The 18,784-nt window shown below is 40.0% G+C and overlaps 1 protein-coding gene across 1 annotated transcript in view; it reads left to right on the top strand.

Annotated features, from left to right (window-relative positions):
* Nucleotides 1–18,784, top strand: part of fbrsl1 (fibrosin-like 1) — a 293,809-nt gene that overhangs the window by 249,088 nt on the left and 25,937 nt on the right. The window contains 1 exon segment of the mRNA XM_058776797.1: nucleotides 2,462–2,510. Coding sequence (XP_058632780.1) covers nucleotides 2,462–2,510 — 49 coding nt within the window.

Here is an 18,784-nt window from a genome sequence, read left to right on the forward strand (position 1 = left end):
TTTAACAAAAGATAAAATGTTGATACAGTAACATCAAAAATTTTCATATTTTACCTTTTGCACTTGCATATTGATTTTGATCTTTAATCAATAATTAGATTACATGTTGAAATCTCCTTTTTTATTACCTTTTTGGCTACTTGTTGCATGTCACGCTGCAGAATACTTCTCAGAGGTAGTTAGTGTCAGCTGCTTTCATTCTTTTGGCTTCGTCCAACCTGTAAAGTCAGTTAGAAACTGTTAGAAGACGCGGTATAAAGTGTTTGGATGTTTGTTGTAGTTTGAACTCTGGCTGCTGTGATTGTTTCTTTTTACGGCTTCGAATCCGACCTCACCTCCCTGTCTTCCCTTTCCCGTTCATTCTTCCAGTTGTGTTTTACAACTGTAGGCAGCAGGTCTCAACACATGGCCGTGACCTTTTTATTTTTCTAGCTCCCTCCCTACCTCCTCCTCTGGCCGTCCATCTCTCTGTTTTCCTCCTGTGAGAGTCGGGTCGTGCTCCAGAGGAGGCTGCATCATAGCCTGTAGTTAATGAGTGCAATGGGAGAAGTGAACTGAGGGCTGTTTTGGTATCTCAGAGTCCCAGGCCCGGCCTCTCTGCCTCCAGATCCAGTATCACACGTCCTCTCAGGTCAGGCCTCCTGCGGCCCCGCCAACGCTGTTTGGCTTCCAGCAATGTGGCTTCAATTTCCTCCGTTTTGAAATGGTTATAGCCCCTCTGCTTCCTTCAGCAGACTGGGTCTTTGCTTTGTTTTTTTCTCACTCGCTCTCTCCTTTCCTGCTCGTTTTGATCACTCTGTACTTTAATCACCGCTTGGCCCCCCCTGCGTTGTTAGAGTGCAAAGAATTTGTTATGAGTGACCTTTGACCTCTGGCCTGTAGGGACACAGTTTAAAGGCTGCTCACTGGCAAAAAATACAAACGGTGAAATGCAGCCACCATAAATTACTTTTTTTTTTTTTCTTTTTTTTTTAACTCTCTGGCAGCTCTTTTCTTGTTTTAAGCTCTCATAAGAATACCTTTCATAGACGGATCATTGTATTGAAAGTTCCTTTTCAACATTAAAGGAGCGCGCCGAGCGAACGTTAACGACAGTCTTTGCCCAAACCCGAGGCTTATACATATGCTACGGGCCCAGTTTCAACTGAACCTCTTTTCTTTCATGTAATCCTACGGGTGTGTGAGCTAAAGTGTTCCAGCGCTCAGACACTGAGAGCTTGTGTAGTAAAAAAATCCCGCTTGCTGAAAAATTAGTCCCCTGACATAGTGAATTATGGGGCTGAAATAGAGCTCTTTATTAATGTAGTCCAGGATTCACGTCAGCGGAGGTCTCGGAAATTATGCCACGCTGTGGGTCTGGTCTCACGGGAGGTTTTGCATATTAGACTGAGTACACATTCTAAAAAACAAGTTATTAATGGAGCTAGAAACTTGGTCTGCAGAAGATTTGACAAACTGTGGTCTTGTAGAATCAGAAAGCACTACAGTATGTTGCATATATAAATGAGAGCGTGACGTTCTCAGTAACACTTACATCTTACATGTACTTACTATTGTAATAACAGTCAATTATGCACATTTACATGCAAGTAACCCTAACCATACAATAAGTACATGTAGTTAATTAATATTACTCTGTACTTAAATATATAATTTCAATGTAACAAGAACACCTTAAAATAAAGTGTAACCACATTCTCAAATGAATCTTTTCTACAGCAGTGTTATTTTCTTCTTGCTTGTCTTTTAGCATATGCATATTATAATAGGGATAATAATATAGATAAGAGAAGCTCAGAATAAGAAGATATGTAAACACATGACTGTCAGCTCTCTCTTGCTAAATTAAATCCATAGACTGTAGTTCTGTTCTAAGAAAAAGCTGGAATGTGTGTGCCGGCATTCTTCACCACACTTGTGTATAGTGTGTGAAGAATTTAAGAGTTCTTTCTCTTCGTTAAGAGCCCCACGTCCTGTCTGTCAATGGCTGTGTGTTTTTGTAAGAGCATGGCATGTTTTCTTTTTCTCACTGCTTGCCAGAAACTACACGCTCTGGTACGTGGAGGGGAAGGAAAAGCACACTCGTGTTTAGTCTACATAGCACTTAAATCACTTTGTAGGGAGATTACTTTTTTCCTATTCTAATCTGCGGGTAGGATTTGTGATGTCACCATCCATCAGTGTTCTTTTGTTAAATCATTAAGAGTAAGGATGTGGAAAATTGCACAAGTTGGCTCCGCTTAAACATTTGCACAGTGTTTTATTTGTCTGTTGGCTTTTTACGTCATTCTCCTCTGGTTTTTCTTCTTTCTCTGTTCTTTCTTTGTTGGTAGACATTTTTAGGATGGCACAATGGCGTCCCCCAATGTTGTTGTCTTCCAAAAAGGGAGGATGAGAGCGGTTGTTTAAAAAGGAACTTGACTTGAACATGGCCTAATTGTGTTTCACTTCTGTTTTGCAGGCATCTGATGTAGGATCAGAGAAGCTTTTCTCGCCTACTGCACCTAAAGGTAAGAGCATGAATATATGTTGTGGATGCTATGTAATGTTATTTCTCCTGCATTGGATGTTTTAGACGTGATTAAGCTTGATTGGACTTTTTACCCCATTCATAAACAAGATGTTGAAAACAAAGCCCAGGGTTGTCTTTTCAATATTCACGATACTTTCATAATGCATACTGTATTGCAGCAAAACTCATACAGCTAAACCCTTGTCTCTTTATTTTGCATTCTAGTAGGCTCTGTTCTCATTTCAGGCAGCACATGATAGGCTATGTTTTTGGTGTTGAAGTTAATGTTTCCCCCCCGAAGCCTGACAATATGCAGTATGCTCCCAAAGGCCACTAGGAGCTCATTTTCAAGCCATACCTCTTCCACAAGAGTAACGTTGATCTTGCCAGAATGGTGCTGTTCTGTTTTTCTAATTTTTTTCATAAATGTTGAAGGGTTTTTCGTGCTTGGGAGCCAAAGAGATGCCCATCTTTTCCAGGTTCAATGCTGCGTTTGTTAGGTTGCACATGTGTAGAAGTACATATGGTAGCAGCGAGTCATGAGCCATCAGCCTCATCAGATAGGGTTGTTAAGTTTGGGTGGGGTGGGTTTACAACTCCAGATCTCGATACCAGACAGCAAATCTCAGATGCTCTGTAATCCTGCTAAAAGCCTGATAAAATCCTATGAGACTGTAAAATGCTGAGATGCTTATTTGTTTCCTTGTATTTTTGACTCGTTTTCAAGTGGCTGCTGGTAGAGGTTTGCTTTTAATGCGGATCTGAGCTACTTTTTACTGTTTCCAGTAGTAGCAAAAGTTTAGCTGAGAGCAGTAGGAAGTCAGCCCAAGAAGTTTTTTTTTATTTGGTTCACATCCAGGTTTTGTAGGGGAACTAAGTTGTGAAACGAATTCTGTTTGTTGCACAGTGCGAAGGAGCTGTCTAGTTTAATGCCGCACTTCTGATGCCCGGCATGAATCCTTTGGAAAGCCTTTGCCCCCCACTCTCTGAAAACGGAGAAAAGAGGAAGTGAGAAGAGACAAGTCGAGCTCAGAGGAAGAGTAAAACTTGTGACTACTGTCGGGGTCCAAATTAAAGTCTTTTTTTTTTCATGTCTGTGGATGACTTCCAGACATAACCGTTGGAAAAGACTTGTGCAACAGCTGACATGTTTAAAAGTAGATCAGAGCACATGGTTTGAGCTCTTCTGATGTCAACAGAAGAGCTTGTTGTTGTTGTTGCTGATATTACAGACACCCTAATCTGTGTTACGACTGATGGCGAGACAAACTGCATCTTCCTTAAAATCCTGCTAATGATCGTGTCGTGCAAACACACTCCCCGGGGATCAAAGAGATGATACAGAAAAAGCAGAAAGTAGTAGGAAGTGCCAGATTAGGATTAGAAACGAATGTAAAACCAAGAGTAGGAATATGTGGATTAAGTGGTTTAGGACTGCAGGGAATAAATATTATCGTACTAGCGATTTTACGCCAAGTCTGTAGAGATCTCGCATGGAGGTATAACCTTTGAAACTGATGATGTTTGACGATAATATTTCAAATTATAACGTTTCATTTCTGACATTGTAATCTTTAATATCCAGCTCCAGTTCAGACTTTGTAACCATTGATATCCATTAAGTTCCTTCATAACGTCATAACTTGTGATGTCCATTTAGTTCCATAACAGTTCCAGTTTTCTGGAACTAGCTGGAGGCCATTTAGTGATATTGATCAAAAATGCTGGCAGCATTTTTCAAAACGCTAGTAGAAGTTGCATTATTCTTCAAGTTCAGACTTCATAGCCTTTGATATCCATAGGTTTCATGATGGTTTAAGTTTGGTCTTCATAACTTTATGCATCCAGTAGTTTCGCTGTAGTTCCAGTTCGGTGTCTTTTAGGTCTAACCTGGAAACCTTTGGCTCTGTATTCCAGAACTTCTGAAGTCTAAGAGGTCAAGGGCATCTGGCTAAGTGTTTACCTGAAACCGTAAAAATAGTAGTTGAGTTTATTTTCGAATTTCCTGTGTGTTAGTGGCGCTGTGCCCTTTCACTTGGTTTTGCAGTCGCCGTAATCACTCTTCTGATTTTAGCTTCCAAATCGTTTGGCAAGGAATGTATAGTATCATTACCCTTGTCCTCCTGTTGTCGTTGTTGAATGTGGGTTGTCCAGACTTTGTTCCATGGAATGCACCCATTCCTTCAGGCTGTTATTCTAGATTTTGGGGGTATAGGAGCATATGTGTCCCATTACAGTACGTCCGCCGAGACCAATCTAAAGCTCGCTCCGCTCTGATCCCCAAATTGGTCTGCCCTGGAGAACTTCTGGCAGACTGATCACTCGCTTGGCTCACGTCTCTCGTTGGAGAATTGCATTACAGGGAAATACCTCGGCATGCATGTGGTGCTGCTTACACAAATATGCATGTGTCTTTGTTTCTGTAAACAGCTTTTGTGCATGATTTGATTGATTTTGTGGCCTCAGTCAAGTACTGTGGTGACATACAAGTTTTGTATCAGCTTAACAGCCGTTTAGTTTTATTCTAATGTGAGCTCATATAATTACCGCTGTCGCTGTGCTTTTTGTAACTTTTTAAGAGGCTCGCTCTCCATCCAATAGAGCCAGGTTTTTCTTGCTCTGAATGAAGGCATAGCAAATTCATCGTTCTATCTAGCTATCATTCGATCCATCGCTCTAGCTGTCATTGCAGTTATCATTCCAGCTGTTCTTGTAGTTATCGTTCCAGCTATTGTTTGTTCTACCGTTACGGTAATGATTGACGCATTGTTCGTTTTATCTATCTATCATTTGAACTAATGTTTGGTCTGTCTACCTACCTGTAATTTTTGCATCATTGTGGATGTGTTTTTCTATCTATGATTTTAATTATCTGTATGTTGATCTGTCTATCTGTCAATTATTCTATCACGTACGAAGTATAGCTCTGTTTTACATTCGTGGTTTCCGAGCTACACTACAGCTAATGCATCTATATAAGGTGATTGTTGGTCCTAGAAGAGTGTGCAGCATCTGCCAGCTCCACAATAAGGTTAGAGACTCCAAGCGTAGTTGGGAGGGGGGTTGGTCTCTTTCTCTTCATTTTACCCATCAGTGAAGCGGTGACTAGGGCTGCAACTAACGATTATTTTAATAATCGATTAATCTGTCGATTATTTTTCGATTAATCGATGAATCGGATTTAAAAAAGCATTCATTTCCAACCCTTTATTCAAAAACAGAACTAAAATCTTTAGAAAGTGCACAAACATGTTGCTCCTTGAACATCCCTGAGCTGTTATAATAATAATAAAATAAAATAAAATGGACTAACACAAAAATAAAGTTAGCATTAAGTGCATTATGCTTTCATCAACTTTACAGGTTATATAACTTTGATTGTAGCTATATGGGCGCTTAGTTTTTCTTGTTGTTTAATACACTTGGCCAAAATCTCAAATTAAGCGCTTATGCACATAATGCACAGGATATTTAAAACGATATAGACAGCAAATAACTAATTCTTCTCCACTCTTCAAACACACAAAAACATTATCCTTTACTGACATAGTGTTTGAGTAAAGAAAACGCTGTACTATTCAAACACCAATTATTTATTCACCCTTGCATTGCGAAAAAGCAGAGATCTCATCTTCTCCAGGCTGTGCGCGCGTCAATCTGAACGGAGGCGGGTGAAGTTACGAGGTCTCGCTGAGAGCTCGATGATCCAATGGCGTTCACAGTTTTACTGACAAGTTATTTTAATGCTTATCATTGGTTTACTATTTTTAAAACTCTCTGATTTAAAATAATAAAACGAATTATAAGCGACTCAAGTTTGGATAATTTTTCACAGCACCTGACTGGGCTAGGGTATGGCAACTGCATACTCTGCCATACGCAAACGCCGCCCCTGCTCCCACACCTTGGATGACTTGGGTCGCACGGATTTCTCTGCCTCCGCCATGTATCTTTCCTCTACCTCCGCTCGTTTTTTTTTTTTTTTTTTTTTTACTTTTGTTTTTATTTATGAGGCGCCAAACTCTGCTAGCATCCGTGCGCGAGAGAGACCGAGTGTGTTCACTCCGCTCCGTGCTCAACTAAAGTTTTTTTTTTTTTTAATAATCAAACGTCTCGCGTCGCGCGACACAACGAATCGATTATGAAATTCGTTGCCAACGCTTTTAGTAATCGATTTTTATCGATTTAATCGATTCGTTGTTGCAGCCCTAGCGGTGACGCACCCATTTTGTGTGTGAGGTCTGTCAGGCAAACCCAGGGCATGCTGGGATAGCGAAGGAAGATTGTAGTGGAAAGCCATTTGTGAAGTGGATTTCTGGTTTGCTAATCCTGATTAATTTTGACCCGTTGTGCTCATTTTAAACAGCGTATTACTGTACGCGAGAAGCACCGCCAGCTTCGGGCCAAACTGAGAGCTTAGCGGCTTTGGAAGGCTTAACAGCAGATGGCATTTTAAGCTGGACTTAATAAATTGTTTCCATTAAACTTACCGGCCCACACATAGTGGATTAGGACTGTAGAACAAAGAAAGAAAGAGAGTGAGAAAGCAACAAAAAAGCAGGGGGGTAACAGCCAGTGCCACAACCGCACAAGATCAAATTGATAACGCGCATCGGTCGTACGCTTTTCGCTGTTAATCCACCGTTGCCTGCGCGCCAACCCATGAAAACAAATTGACCCAACTAATTTATTATGAATAATATTTACAGTCCATACCGTTATCGTAACGTATGTAATTCCGGATTAAGAGCCACGTCTGGTCGTCACACGTTATACTCTGTTTTTCTTGATAGCATTTGGCTGAATCAATTCCGCAGAGGATGGATGCCGCTCCCCCGCCTTGCCTCCCTTCCACCGCTGTCCCCTGGGAGCCACAGGGTCGTTCTCTAAGCACTCATTATATGCTACACGGCTCAGGGTCTCCGTGTCGAATCGCTAATCAAGCACTCTGTCTGCAGGCCCACGATTCAATAGCCGTTGAGTGGCCTTTGTTCCTACCCGCTATTTGCTGCATGTCAATAAAAGTCTGCTCCCTGCTCTGCCTCAGCGGAGGAGCCCCCCTTCGCACACGCCCTCCCCTCAGCCCTTCAGAATATAAAATGCACTCGCTTTTCTCCCCTCCTGCATGGGCGAAAAATAGAGGGAGGGAAAAATGAGTGGAGGCCAGTAGGGGTCAAGGGATTGGTGGGGGGGCGGCGTGTTTGTATGCGCCTCTTCTCCTCGGCCGAGGTTAATGCTGATGTATTGCTAACCTTAGCGCTGCAGTGTTTGTGGCCTCTTGCCCATTAAATAATGAATAGAAGTTGACCTTTTGACCAGCTAATCAGCTTTGCAGCTGTCGGATCGTGGAAGCGCTGAGATCGTGGAGTCACGGTCAGGGATGGACCGGCGAGAGCGGCCGTATATTTCAAGATTAGCAGCTAATATTAAACCCACCAGTCATTGCGAGGGTTTCTGTAGCCTGTACGGGTGGAATTGGATTTGTGTTTGTTTGACAAAGCCTGTCCAGCTGTTATTGCGTGTAAACGTTCCACAGCTGGTTTGTCCGAGCTCTTATTGTGGTGCGGATAGTCATTTAGCCCTGCTTGTCATTTGATATTAATAAACACAGAAGGCTTGTCCTTTGTTTGGGTGATTGTTCATGCTTGTTTTCCCTCCTCCACCTCTTTAGCTCTTGGTTTACACGCATATTTCCATTTATTCAAAGGTCTGGTCCATATTGCGACTTGTTCTGTTCAAGAATGGCTTGTTAGACAGAAAGAGACCTGACTGTCTGACCAATATGTAAAGTATGTAAATGACTTTGCGGGAATATCAGGCGCCCACGCTCTAAAGCTTTTTGGATATATATTCAATTTGAATGTTTCAGACGAGGGAAATTTCTCTCCGGGTCGGAGTGTTTCGTAAATGTCGTTCGGTCCCACTTGGCTCTGAAACAGAACTGCAACTTCAGCTCCAACGGAAGAATGGCGTTCATATCTCTTTATTATTTCCAGCTTTTATTATTCCTCCCCACCATCTCGGAACATATGACCATTTGTTGTGGTAGCTGGCTCGTGTGTGTGTGTGTTTTCCTTTCATTTCTGGAAAGCGAGTGTTATGAATGTTCCTCTTTATTGATAGCGCTAACCCTGTTTGTGTAGTTCTGCCTGTCAGGAAGATGAAAATAAATAGCGGGAGCGTGGAGGAGATAAAACATGTGTTTAATTATTAATTGAGCCATTACTGACAGAGATTGCCTTTTTGATAAAAGGCAGGAAGCTGCTTCGGGGGTAGAAAAAGCAATTACTAAAGCTATCTTCCTCTTCCTCTCCGCCCGGCGTTTTGCTCTGTGCAAACAGAAAAACATACCCTGTCGACCAACCTGCTCCATAAATTATTTTAATATCCTTTCAATATTTATGATGATTTAAATTATGATTCTGTTGTCATGTGCTATTTATATGAATAGGCACTAGAGCCATGCTATACTACTATGGCCGTAACTATTATCTAAACGGGCAGGAGTTGTTTTTCTTAACACATTTCTGAAAATAATATTACATCTCGACGTGTTCGTTTCCCTTTTCATTTCATTTCAATTTGGTCAAACGACTGCACATGGCGTATTGATTTTGTTGACGTCTGGCCATTTGCTGAAATGCTAGATCAGTTTCTGTGCATTTAAGCTGACTGTGCATGGGGTATTGATATTGTTGCTTTCATCTGGAAAGATTCTAAACCATAGTTGATGAGACATAACCTTTCAAATGCCAATATAACTACCTTGGCTGAGAGCTTTGCAGAAAGTGAACAGTGTCTAGAGGATTTAATAGTATGCAAAAACATGCTTGGACCGTATCTCACCCCACAAAAATCATTGTTGCACTATGAACTTATTTTTGTAACAGTCCAGTACCCCATACATATTTTTTAATGCAAAAAAAAAAAAAGAATGTTAACACTTTAGTATAGGGACCAATTCTTACTATTATGTAGTTGCTTATTAGTATGCCCATTATTAGAAACATAGTACTTAAACATTCATTAGTACTTATAAAGCACTACCATATTCTGCAGGACCATATTCTACATCCCTAATACCTACAATTAACAACTAATTTACTAAATATTAATAAATTTTGTAGTTAATGATTTGTTAATAGTGAGAATTTGAACTTGAATGAATATTATTACGCAAAAGTTTGGAATAATTTATTTTATAAGATTTTTTTTTTGTCTCTTATGCTCAACAAAGCTGCATTTTTCTATTTATATATATAATTTATTCAATAAATATATACTGTATTGCTATAATTTTAATCACATAAATTTTGTTGAGTATAAATAAAAAACATTTCATCATAGTTTTATGCTCATCATAGTATTTGTTGTACTACTTTTAATTTATACTTATTTAGATCATTACATCATTTAATTACAATAATGGGAATCCCCATTGAGAATAACTGATAAAACATCCAGCTGCATTATGGTAATTAGACTTTTTATGGAAAACGTGCTTATGAAAGTAATGTCATAATACACACAAATCTTAACCCGGATCTTAATTAGACATGCTTTCATTGACTCAGTCATTGAATAATAACATTCGGTGCTTGTGTAGAAAGCCAAGGAGCAGCCGTCCCCGCTTCAGCCACCGCAAGAGAAGCCATTGTTCCATAGTTGGGCAGACTTCAAGTAAGCGCCTTTCACCTCTCAGTGAGCTTTCCCTGGGCTAAGCCTGTTAAAACCATCCTTACCCTGTGCCACGGCCGCCCTGGGACCAGACGGTGATGGAACAGCACTCTTGAGATGATCTAGGAGCCCTACAGCGAGGAGAGCAGCTTGTAAAGTTGAGGTCAGGCCTTCTCAGGAGTCTGCCTGCATTTGCGCAGGGTAATTTTAGCACTCGTGGGCCAGCTAATGACCGGTTTCTTTCAAGAGTTGATTGCTGGAGCTCGTTTAACTATCCCCAGTGTGATCATTCCCGCTAGGGCTGGGATAACCATCAGTCTAGCTGCAGGGTAGTTGCATTTTTTTAAGTGAGAGAGAGTATGTTTTTTATCAGGATAGGCAGTGAATATCAAATATGTACTCTTAGCTCTTTATCGCCCGTTTGAAGGAGATGCCAGGATGAGATTTTTAGCATTTTGTTTCATTGTGTCCTGCGTTTGAAGTCAATGCTATTTGCAGAGGACGTTGTTATCCTCGCTCACAAAGCCAGATGGTTGTTGCTTGTGGCCAAACATGAAGCTTGGATAATGTTCAGTCACTGGCAGAGATGAATTGCTAGACTGGATGGATATTGCAAACACGCTTGTAATGGATTCGACATTTCGGGAACCGGTTCAGAAGGATCTTATAAAGACCGGAATTCTGTGGCCGAGCGCAGGAAGGAGGTTAAATGAACAGAATTCCATGACCAGGAACAATGCAAAAGCGCCGCCATGCTTGTTGGAGTTCAAAGGACTTAGACGCGGTTTAACGCGGTTGCATTATGTCATGCAAGAAGTGTTATTCAAGTTGTTGTTGCACTTTATCGATGCTATATGTATTCGGTGCAAGTACAAACACATGCTTCCGTACGTTTAGGTAACTCTGTTATTCCATCTGCATTCATCACGCTGAAGTCTAGCAGCTCAGAGAGACGGTTTGTGAGGTTAAGCTAATTAGCCCTGAAATCAGCACATGGTAGAAAACCGCAGAGGGACGCACTTCAGCGAGAGACGTTCGTATTGTACGTTCAGACTGTCATTAATCGTTTCGAGCTACGCTAAGGCGCAAATACCGCTCTGCATGAGGCTCTCTGCGCTCAAAAGAGAAGGAAAGAAAAAATGTATAAATCCCAGTCTGTGTGGTCTTCTATTAATCAAACAGGCATCTGTTCCCCCTTGCGCCGAGCACGGGATAGGCCTCTTAACAGCCTTCCTCTCCAGTGGCCCCATTCAGACCCAGAGTGGCTGTTATTTTAGCACCGCGCTGGAGAGCAGCGGAAGAGTGGGACGCTGAACCCCGCTGATGTGTTGCCTCGCTTGGGAGAGACCGGATAAGAGGGTCCCAGGAGTGGATCTCAACTATGAAGAGCCATTTAGAGGTAGACCTAGCTGCCTCTTCTAGGTGTGAGGGGGCATGGAGGGCCACAGTGGCAATAGATGTGGAAAAGATGAGCAGGTACTGAACAAGTCCTGCCTTTGTACGGTACAACCATTGGAGTACTCGTGAGTTTTGTAATGTTATCTTAAAGGTGGAGTTGAAATTTTGAACCACTAGCATCACCAACATATTTTCCTGTATTATTTATATGTAATTTGAATTCAAACCTGTTTCCAAACATAGCGTCTGCCCCATTGTATTTATACTTTTCTGAGAAAACTAACCTAAATTTATAGTTTTCTTATAGTTCTAAATGCATGAAATTTTAATGCATAGTTTTATTTATATTTAAGCAGGTTTTTGAGTTTAACTGGTAATGGGAAATTTAAATGGGAGTAACAGAAGGAAGAATTTAAAGAATGCACAACAAATGTAATGCATTCTGGGAAATGAAGTGTTCTTCCACCTGGGTTCACATTAGTTTTTATCAATCATTTTTGGTTTGTTGTTTTTATTAAATATAATGAGATATATATATATATATATATATATATATATATATATATATATATATATATATATATATATATATATATATATACGACATGAACTTTAATTTTTGGCATTCTTTGAATTTCAGCTCATTTTAATTTTATACTTGAAATACCTGATTAATTTGATTTTTACATTGTTTTGAATTGCAATTGCATATCCTTTTTTTTCTTTTCTTTTTTTTACCTCAATCCAGGAATTGGATTTTAAAAGGCTCTATTCAGTTCTAAATCCTGCATAACCCGGATGGTTACATGAACTCAATGCATGTTCTTTGTTGAATTAGACACCATAAATTGTATTTTTTATAGATGAATCCAAGATATCTGAGATAAATACATTCAGCTCAGGTCTGAACCCCTGTAGCACTGAAGAGGGTGTTGGATTATGGTTTGGGATGTCTTCTCTTGAGGTATGATTGCAAGTAAATTGAAAGCATGTCACAGAGTTTTGGTCTATGTCTACATGGGCAGCTGAGGTGCTTTATTATCCACCCAAGGCTATGGATTTTCTTTTACTAATAGCCTGAATTTGAACCAGGAGCAGTGAGAACATTAGTATGGCCCAAAGGTTCTTCAGCAAGAATGAACCACCTGGGTCTCCCTTTCAAACCAGCTTTAAAATGCTTCTCTTCTGGGAGGCTTTTAGCTGGCCTATTTGCACTTAAACACTTCTGTAGAAAACGTAGATGGACCTCTATTTAAAAAGTTGTGTCTAGTATAGTCATGGACAGCAATCTTTGAAGAGCTATGCCTCATGCATTCTGCCAAAAAATTAAGAAAAAGCTTTTGCTCATGTGCTCCATGTTTAGTTGACAACCGTTTATTATGTCCTTTGTGTGCCCCATGAATACAAGAAGCTGGATTCTAGATGCATGCATTTGTTTGCACGAGTAAACCTTTTAAGTGCTCTGTTTTGTTTGGTTATTAAAAAGAAATTGCACTCATAGTCTGAAATTAAAGAAATATTTACTTTGGAAAGAAAATAAAACCCACAGAAAACCCCTTGTATTGTATATTAAATAAAATAAATATGACTTTTTGTAGAAAGAATACATTTTAATATTTAAAATGTGTGTATGCATTTATTTTAAAAAGAAATATATATAAAAGATTATACATATATTTAATTTGTTATATATTAAATATATTAAATATTAATCCTTAATATATAAATATTTATATTTTATTTCATGTATTCCATTACAAGTCTGTCTGAAGTGGCATATTCTGTGTCTGTATCTTTATTCACTACGCTATGACCATAATAAGGCAGTATGTTGTTTCTTTGTGTGTGTGTGTGTGTGTGTGTGTGTGTGTGTGTGCGCGAGCGAAAGAGCTGTAACAGGAAATTAGAGGAGACATGCATGTTTGAGCGGGTCCCCCTGAGCGGTGCTGGAGGTCAGGACAGAGGGCCTGTCTACATTAGTTTTACTGGCACACCTCCAAAACCTTCCTTGCCCCCTCAGACTGCCTTTATTACTTCCCTGTACTGCTTAAAGTCTATACAGATGGGTTAAGCCCGGGCTCATACATCATAAACCCTGGTCAGAGTAGACGCCATATTTAATTTGATGCAAATGAGCATGGCTGAAGTACAGTATGTTCAGTGTGTCGAACTAATCTGTGTAAAACTTTTCTGAATGTGGATGTTGTTACGTAAACATCCAATAAAAATGTATTAACAGCTGTGACAGATTTTTCAGATTTAGAAATGATGACTTTTTCTGATTTATTAAAAGAACAAATTTATTTGTGAATCAGACTATACTGGTCATGCTGTTATACATTATACTCTTACAAATGTCTGCAAGATGTTTGACCCTAGTTTGTTGAAAAACACTGTTGTATTTATTTTACCTCAATATGTCTGTTTCTGTTAAGAAACTAAACTGACACTCATTGCATACCTCACCCCCATTGTTTAGTGCCGTTCTTGCATGATTGAAAGCGCCTAAAAGTAGTGTGTGTGTTTGCTAACCTGATATTTCCCTGCAACCTTATCCCAGTGTCAAACCCACCTGAGGAGTCACAGTAAGAGGGTCTCAGAGCTGTAATTTAGCCCCTGTCTACATGAAAGGACACGCTTGGCTATTGTAAACACTCAGATGTGGCCTCTTAAAACAGTGTCATACAGAAGTGATGCATTTCAGAAAGGGACCCTAGACCTCCTCCTTTCAAAATACTGGTGTTTCAGGGTCTTTTTTTGGCCTGTTAAAATACAGAAGCTTTTTTGGCAGATGCTAGTCCCCAGCCTACCTGAAAAATAAGCCTTGAAGGATATAGATTGAATGATAAGATTGTAGAGTGACAATGAATGTTTTGTTTGGGGTCATTTCTCCCTTCAGTAAAATGAAAAGATTTTTCCAGTGCTTTCTGCAGAATATTGTACAATCTTTCCACCTCTGATGCAATCTCAATTTCATCCAGTGTGGTTTTCTGGTATTACAATTTTTTGAAGGCATTCATAAAAACAACACAGTAAAACATGCCCTGTATGGTCTTCAATGGGACGTAATGCTCTTCAAGCATCTGTGAAGGATTTTGGTGGAAGAGAGCAATTCTTTTATGCGGAAATATTCCAGGAATGGAGGTAAACAGTCCGTACAATGAGATCTGGTCTGATCAAACCATTGGTCTGACTGTTACTTGACCCGTGTTGATGTCATGTTCTTTCTTAATACGTTTTTTTTCCATAAAGTCACACTATGAAAGATACAATCAGCTCTGCTTAAAGCCGATTATCCAGTTTAATTTGGCGTGAAGATGTCGAGATATTCTTCGCCTTGAGATGGCTGAATTATTTCATAATAAAGTCACAAGGCGAGTCATTAGGGAAGAAAGAAAAATCATAAGACATTTGAAAAACATGCATGCGGTCGTCCACATGTGCACCTTCTACTGAGGCGTGCGTGCAGGCGTATATGCTAACCATCCAAATCGGTTTCCGTCCAATGCTCTTTTCTTTTACTGGAAGCGGTTAAGTGAAAAAGCACTTGAGGGAACATTATCCGAATGAAAATATTGACAGTATGCCTTTACACCACCTTGCCACTATGGCCACGACGTCAAAACAAGAAGTCAGGTGTGACGGGTAGAAGAAGGCCTGTCAAACTGGGATTGTTCCTGCGAGTTCACCGTGATAGGAAAGCCAGTTCCAGGTACATAAAGAGGGGGGCAAGAAAGCACAAGAGCTCTTTCAGACCCATGTTATGCTACTTGGGCCGTTGAATGATTCCCATTCATCCGTTTCCTCTTCCACTGAAAAGTAATCAGTTACTCGCTGAAAGATGATATTATATGCACCTAAGTCATACGGGTCTGAAGCAGGTTCATGCCTGATAGCATTGTTAGAGAACACCTTTATTTGTGCTCTCCCATGGTAAAATGCTCGCTACTCCAAATGGCTTTTGCCCATGTTGTTTGGCCTGTTTTTTGTTTTTTTTCCTTTTCATTCGCTTTTCTCCTCCTGTTTCACCTCCTGCTTTTCTCTGCGGCCTGTAAATCAGGAGAAAAGCAGCTGGCAGTGCTAATAGAGGATGCTCTCCTGCAGGGTAACAAAGAGGTATTGTTGGGTTTGTAAGGGCATTATGCAGCTAAATAAAGCTGACATGCTGAGGTGGAATTATTGCCCATGCTGAGCCTGGCGCTGCCCCGTGAAGCGAGGCTGAGAGTCGGCTGGAAAGAAACCAGAGCCGGAGAGCCTGAGAGAGAATGGGCTGCCATTCCAGAATGCTCTATAATGATGGCTGTTCTTCTAGTCATCAGTTCTTGTGCTCTTCCTGAAAGGAATGTCGCTTGGAGTTATACCATGGTACTGAGTAGGGATGCACAATATACTGGTGCCATATTGTGTTGCTTTTACGCTTGTATTACTATTGGCTCGAAATGGCGAAAATTCGCTATCTAAAATATAACAAATCCAAACCCTGCTTTGAGGTTAATCAAATAAGAAACCAAAACGTGGACTGACTGTGGCCACTTATGGTTGCTTCTCATATTTTGGCTTTTACTCCGAATGTCAAAGGCCGAGGAATCGAGATTTGTCTGTTGTATTGGCCTGCATACGACTGAGTCTCCGCTGATTCCAACACCCTGCTGAGCCGTAAGACGAATCTTTATTAGAGCAGACAGCCATTGTCTGCAGTCATCTAGATAATTGCAGCGCTGGGTCCTCTTCTCTAATCAATCCAGACAGCTGCCGCCGTGCCTGCCGCGTTTGCCAACCGTGCAGCTCAAGCTAATTAATGAAATGATGAGCCGTTTGGGCACAACGTGGTACCACACAAACAATCTGGGACGCTTGGAAATGCCCAGCCCACATCAGAGGCGCAGATAGATTAGTGAAGAGCTTGTATTTTTCATCGCTGTCTTAAAACCCAATGTTGCAGACGTACTGCATACTGTTAAAGGAATAGAGCGTTTTCATCCAGAGAGCAGTGCTGTTGTTATTTGTTCACCTTCTTGTTGTTCTAAACCAGTATGACTGACTTTTTTTTCCACAGAGCACAAAGGAGAAAATATGAAAACATGCTCTTTTTTTAGCTATATAACGAACATGAACTGGCACTTCAAAATGGATGCAAAATTAGTTTGTGTTGCCATTCATTGATAGTCTTCCCCTGCAGTGACTTGATAGAGTTTGAATAATAAATGAATCATTTAGACTGAATCAATTCATTGAAATGATTTGATCACAAATCCGACATCACTAGTTTTCTCATGAGAGAGCTAGAGTGGTTGATTTTTGTATAACCATTTCAGTTTGTTGCTTCAGAATTCATATGCGCTACCTTTATGATACTTATGTTTCTCATTTAGTATTTATACAGGTTTAGAACAACATGAGGTTTTCATTTATGGGTGAACAATGTCTTTAACATGAAATAGTTTCTAGGGACTCAATGAAGCCATTTTTGGTAGCTGTGAAAGTCCGGGCGAATAAAAAGAAGATAATCTGACATCATGTTTGTTCCTCAAGTCATTGCGCTTAATTTTTAGCTAATAACCTTAAACGCATTTTTCCCCCCAGTCTTCATTCTGTCCGTCAGTAATCACGCATGGCATGAATCAGGATGGCATATGCCGTCTGAGCCATATGGGCACAGTGTGAGTCTGTTCCCAGCATGGGGAAGCAGTGGTTCATGGAGGGCACGGAAAGCTTCCAGATCTCTGAAATGAACAGTAGGCGCTCACAGATTTTCTGTGTGGGCTTCACCAGCCAACATGTTGCAGCTTAACACCCGGAGTGTTCTGGTGCCACCTTGCCCTGTCCCGAACAGAGATGGAAATAGAGGACCGATGTCTTCGCACCAGCTGTCATTGGCCCTTAAATTGTCTTGAAACGCAAAGTCTGTTTTCTCAATAGGGATGGGTTTAGAGGAGCTTCAGCTAAACTTCTCCTAGAGAAATACGGTATGTGTTTATGCATCTGTAGGGCAGCTTATACAACAGCACTGTGAAATGGTAACTGCATATAATACTACACAGTGGCGTAAAGCAAAACATATGCCATCAGGGGTACAGCACTGTAAAGAGAGTGTGACCTACATGCATATTATTTTTGTCTTACATTTAATATCTACTGGTGTAATTTTGGATTTTTTTCTTATGCTCGCCAAGGCTGTCTTTTATTTGAAATATTATTTGAAAAATATAGTAAAAATACCATTAAAAAAAATTATATTGTAACATATTTTAAAGTGTAATTTATTCCTGTTATGGCAAAGCAGAATTTTCTGTTGAAATTACTCCAGTCTTCAGTGTCACATGATCTTTCAGAAATATGCTGATTTGGTGCTCAATTAGTATTGGTAGTTGGTTATTAATAATTTTTTTTGAAATCCTGATACGTTATTTTTGTGGAAATCATGATATATTTACATTATAAAAATATAAATAAATATATTTAATCATTTATATTTTTAATTTAATTTATCAATAATAATTTATTGTGTATTACCATGTGAAATTAGGCAAAAACATTTTAATGTACAATAGAAGCCATACTACTAAAATATTATCTCAAAAGAAAAAACTAATAATGTCAGTACCAATATGGTCACCAATATATTGTACATCTCTAAATGGTGTTTTTCCCTATAAATGAACTTATCACATTTTGACAGCTCTGAGACCATATTCAGGCTTATTATCAACATATCTGAAGCCAAAATCTCTTTCATCAGCTAGAGGAACCCACCCAGTTGTGATTTAGATGTTTTGGCGTTCTCTGTTCTTTGTTGGCACAATGAAATGCAGATCCCAGTGGATTTGACTGGTAAAGAGGAGAGAATTTCCTGTCTGGATGCCGCTAATCTGTGAAAAGATGACAGCTCTCCATGCAGCACCTGTTCAGGAGATAAATTCCTGTGTCTTATTCTGTTTGTTGACTTCATCAGCTGGAGGCGGCTTTTAGTGTGTTACTTGAGGTTTTATTTCTGTTTTTGTGCATGAGTATTAATGTTTATTTTTTGGCGCACAGTGTTGATGGAGAGATATACCACAGGGTTTGCAAGGGAAATGAACTCACAATGTGTAGCGTTAGGCTTGAGTTCTCTCGGCAGAAGGCAGCATGGTGTGTGAGTATTTGCAATAAGCATCAATGGCTCCTGGTCATTTGAGAGAATTTGCATCCCCTGCTGCC

This window comes from Onychostoma macrolepis, chromosome 05 (genome assembly GCF_012432095.1).
Source record: "Onychostoma macrolepis isolate SWU-2019 chromosome 05, ASM1243209v1, whole genome shotgun sequence".
NCBI classification, from domain to species: domain Eukaryota; kingdom Metazoa; phylum Chordata; class Actinopteri; order Cypriniformes; family Cyprinidae; genus Onychostoma; species Onychostoma macrolepis.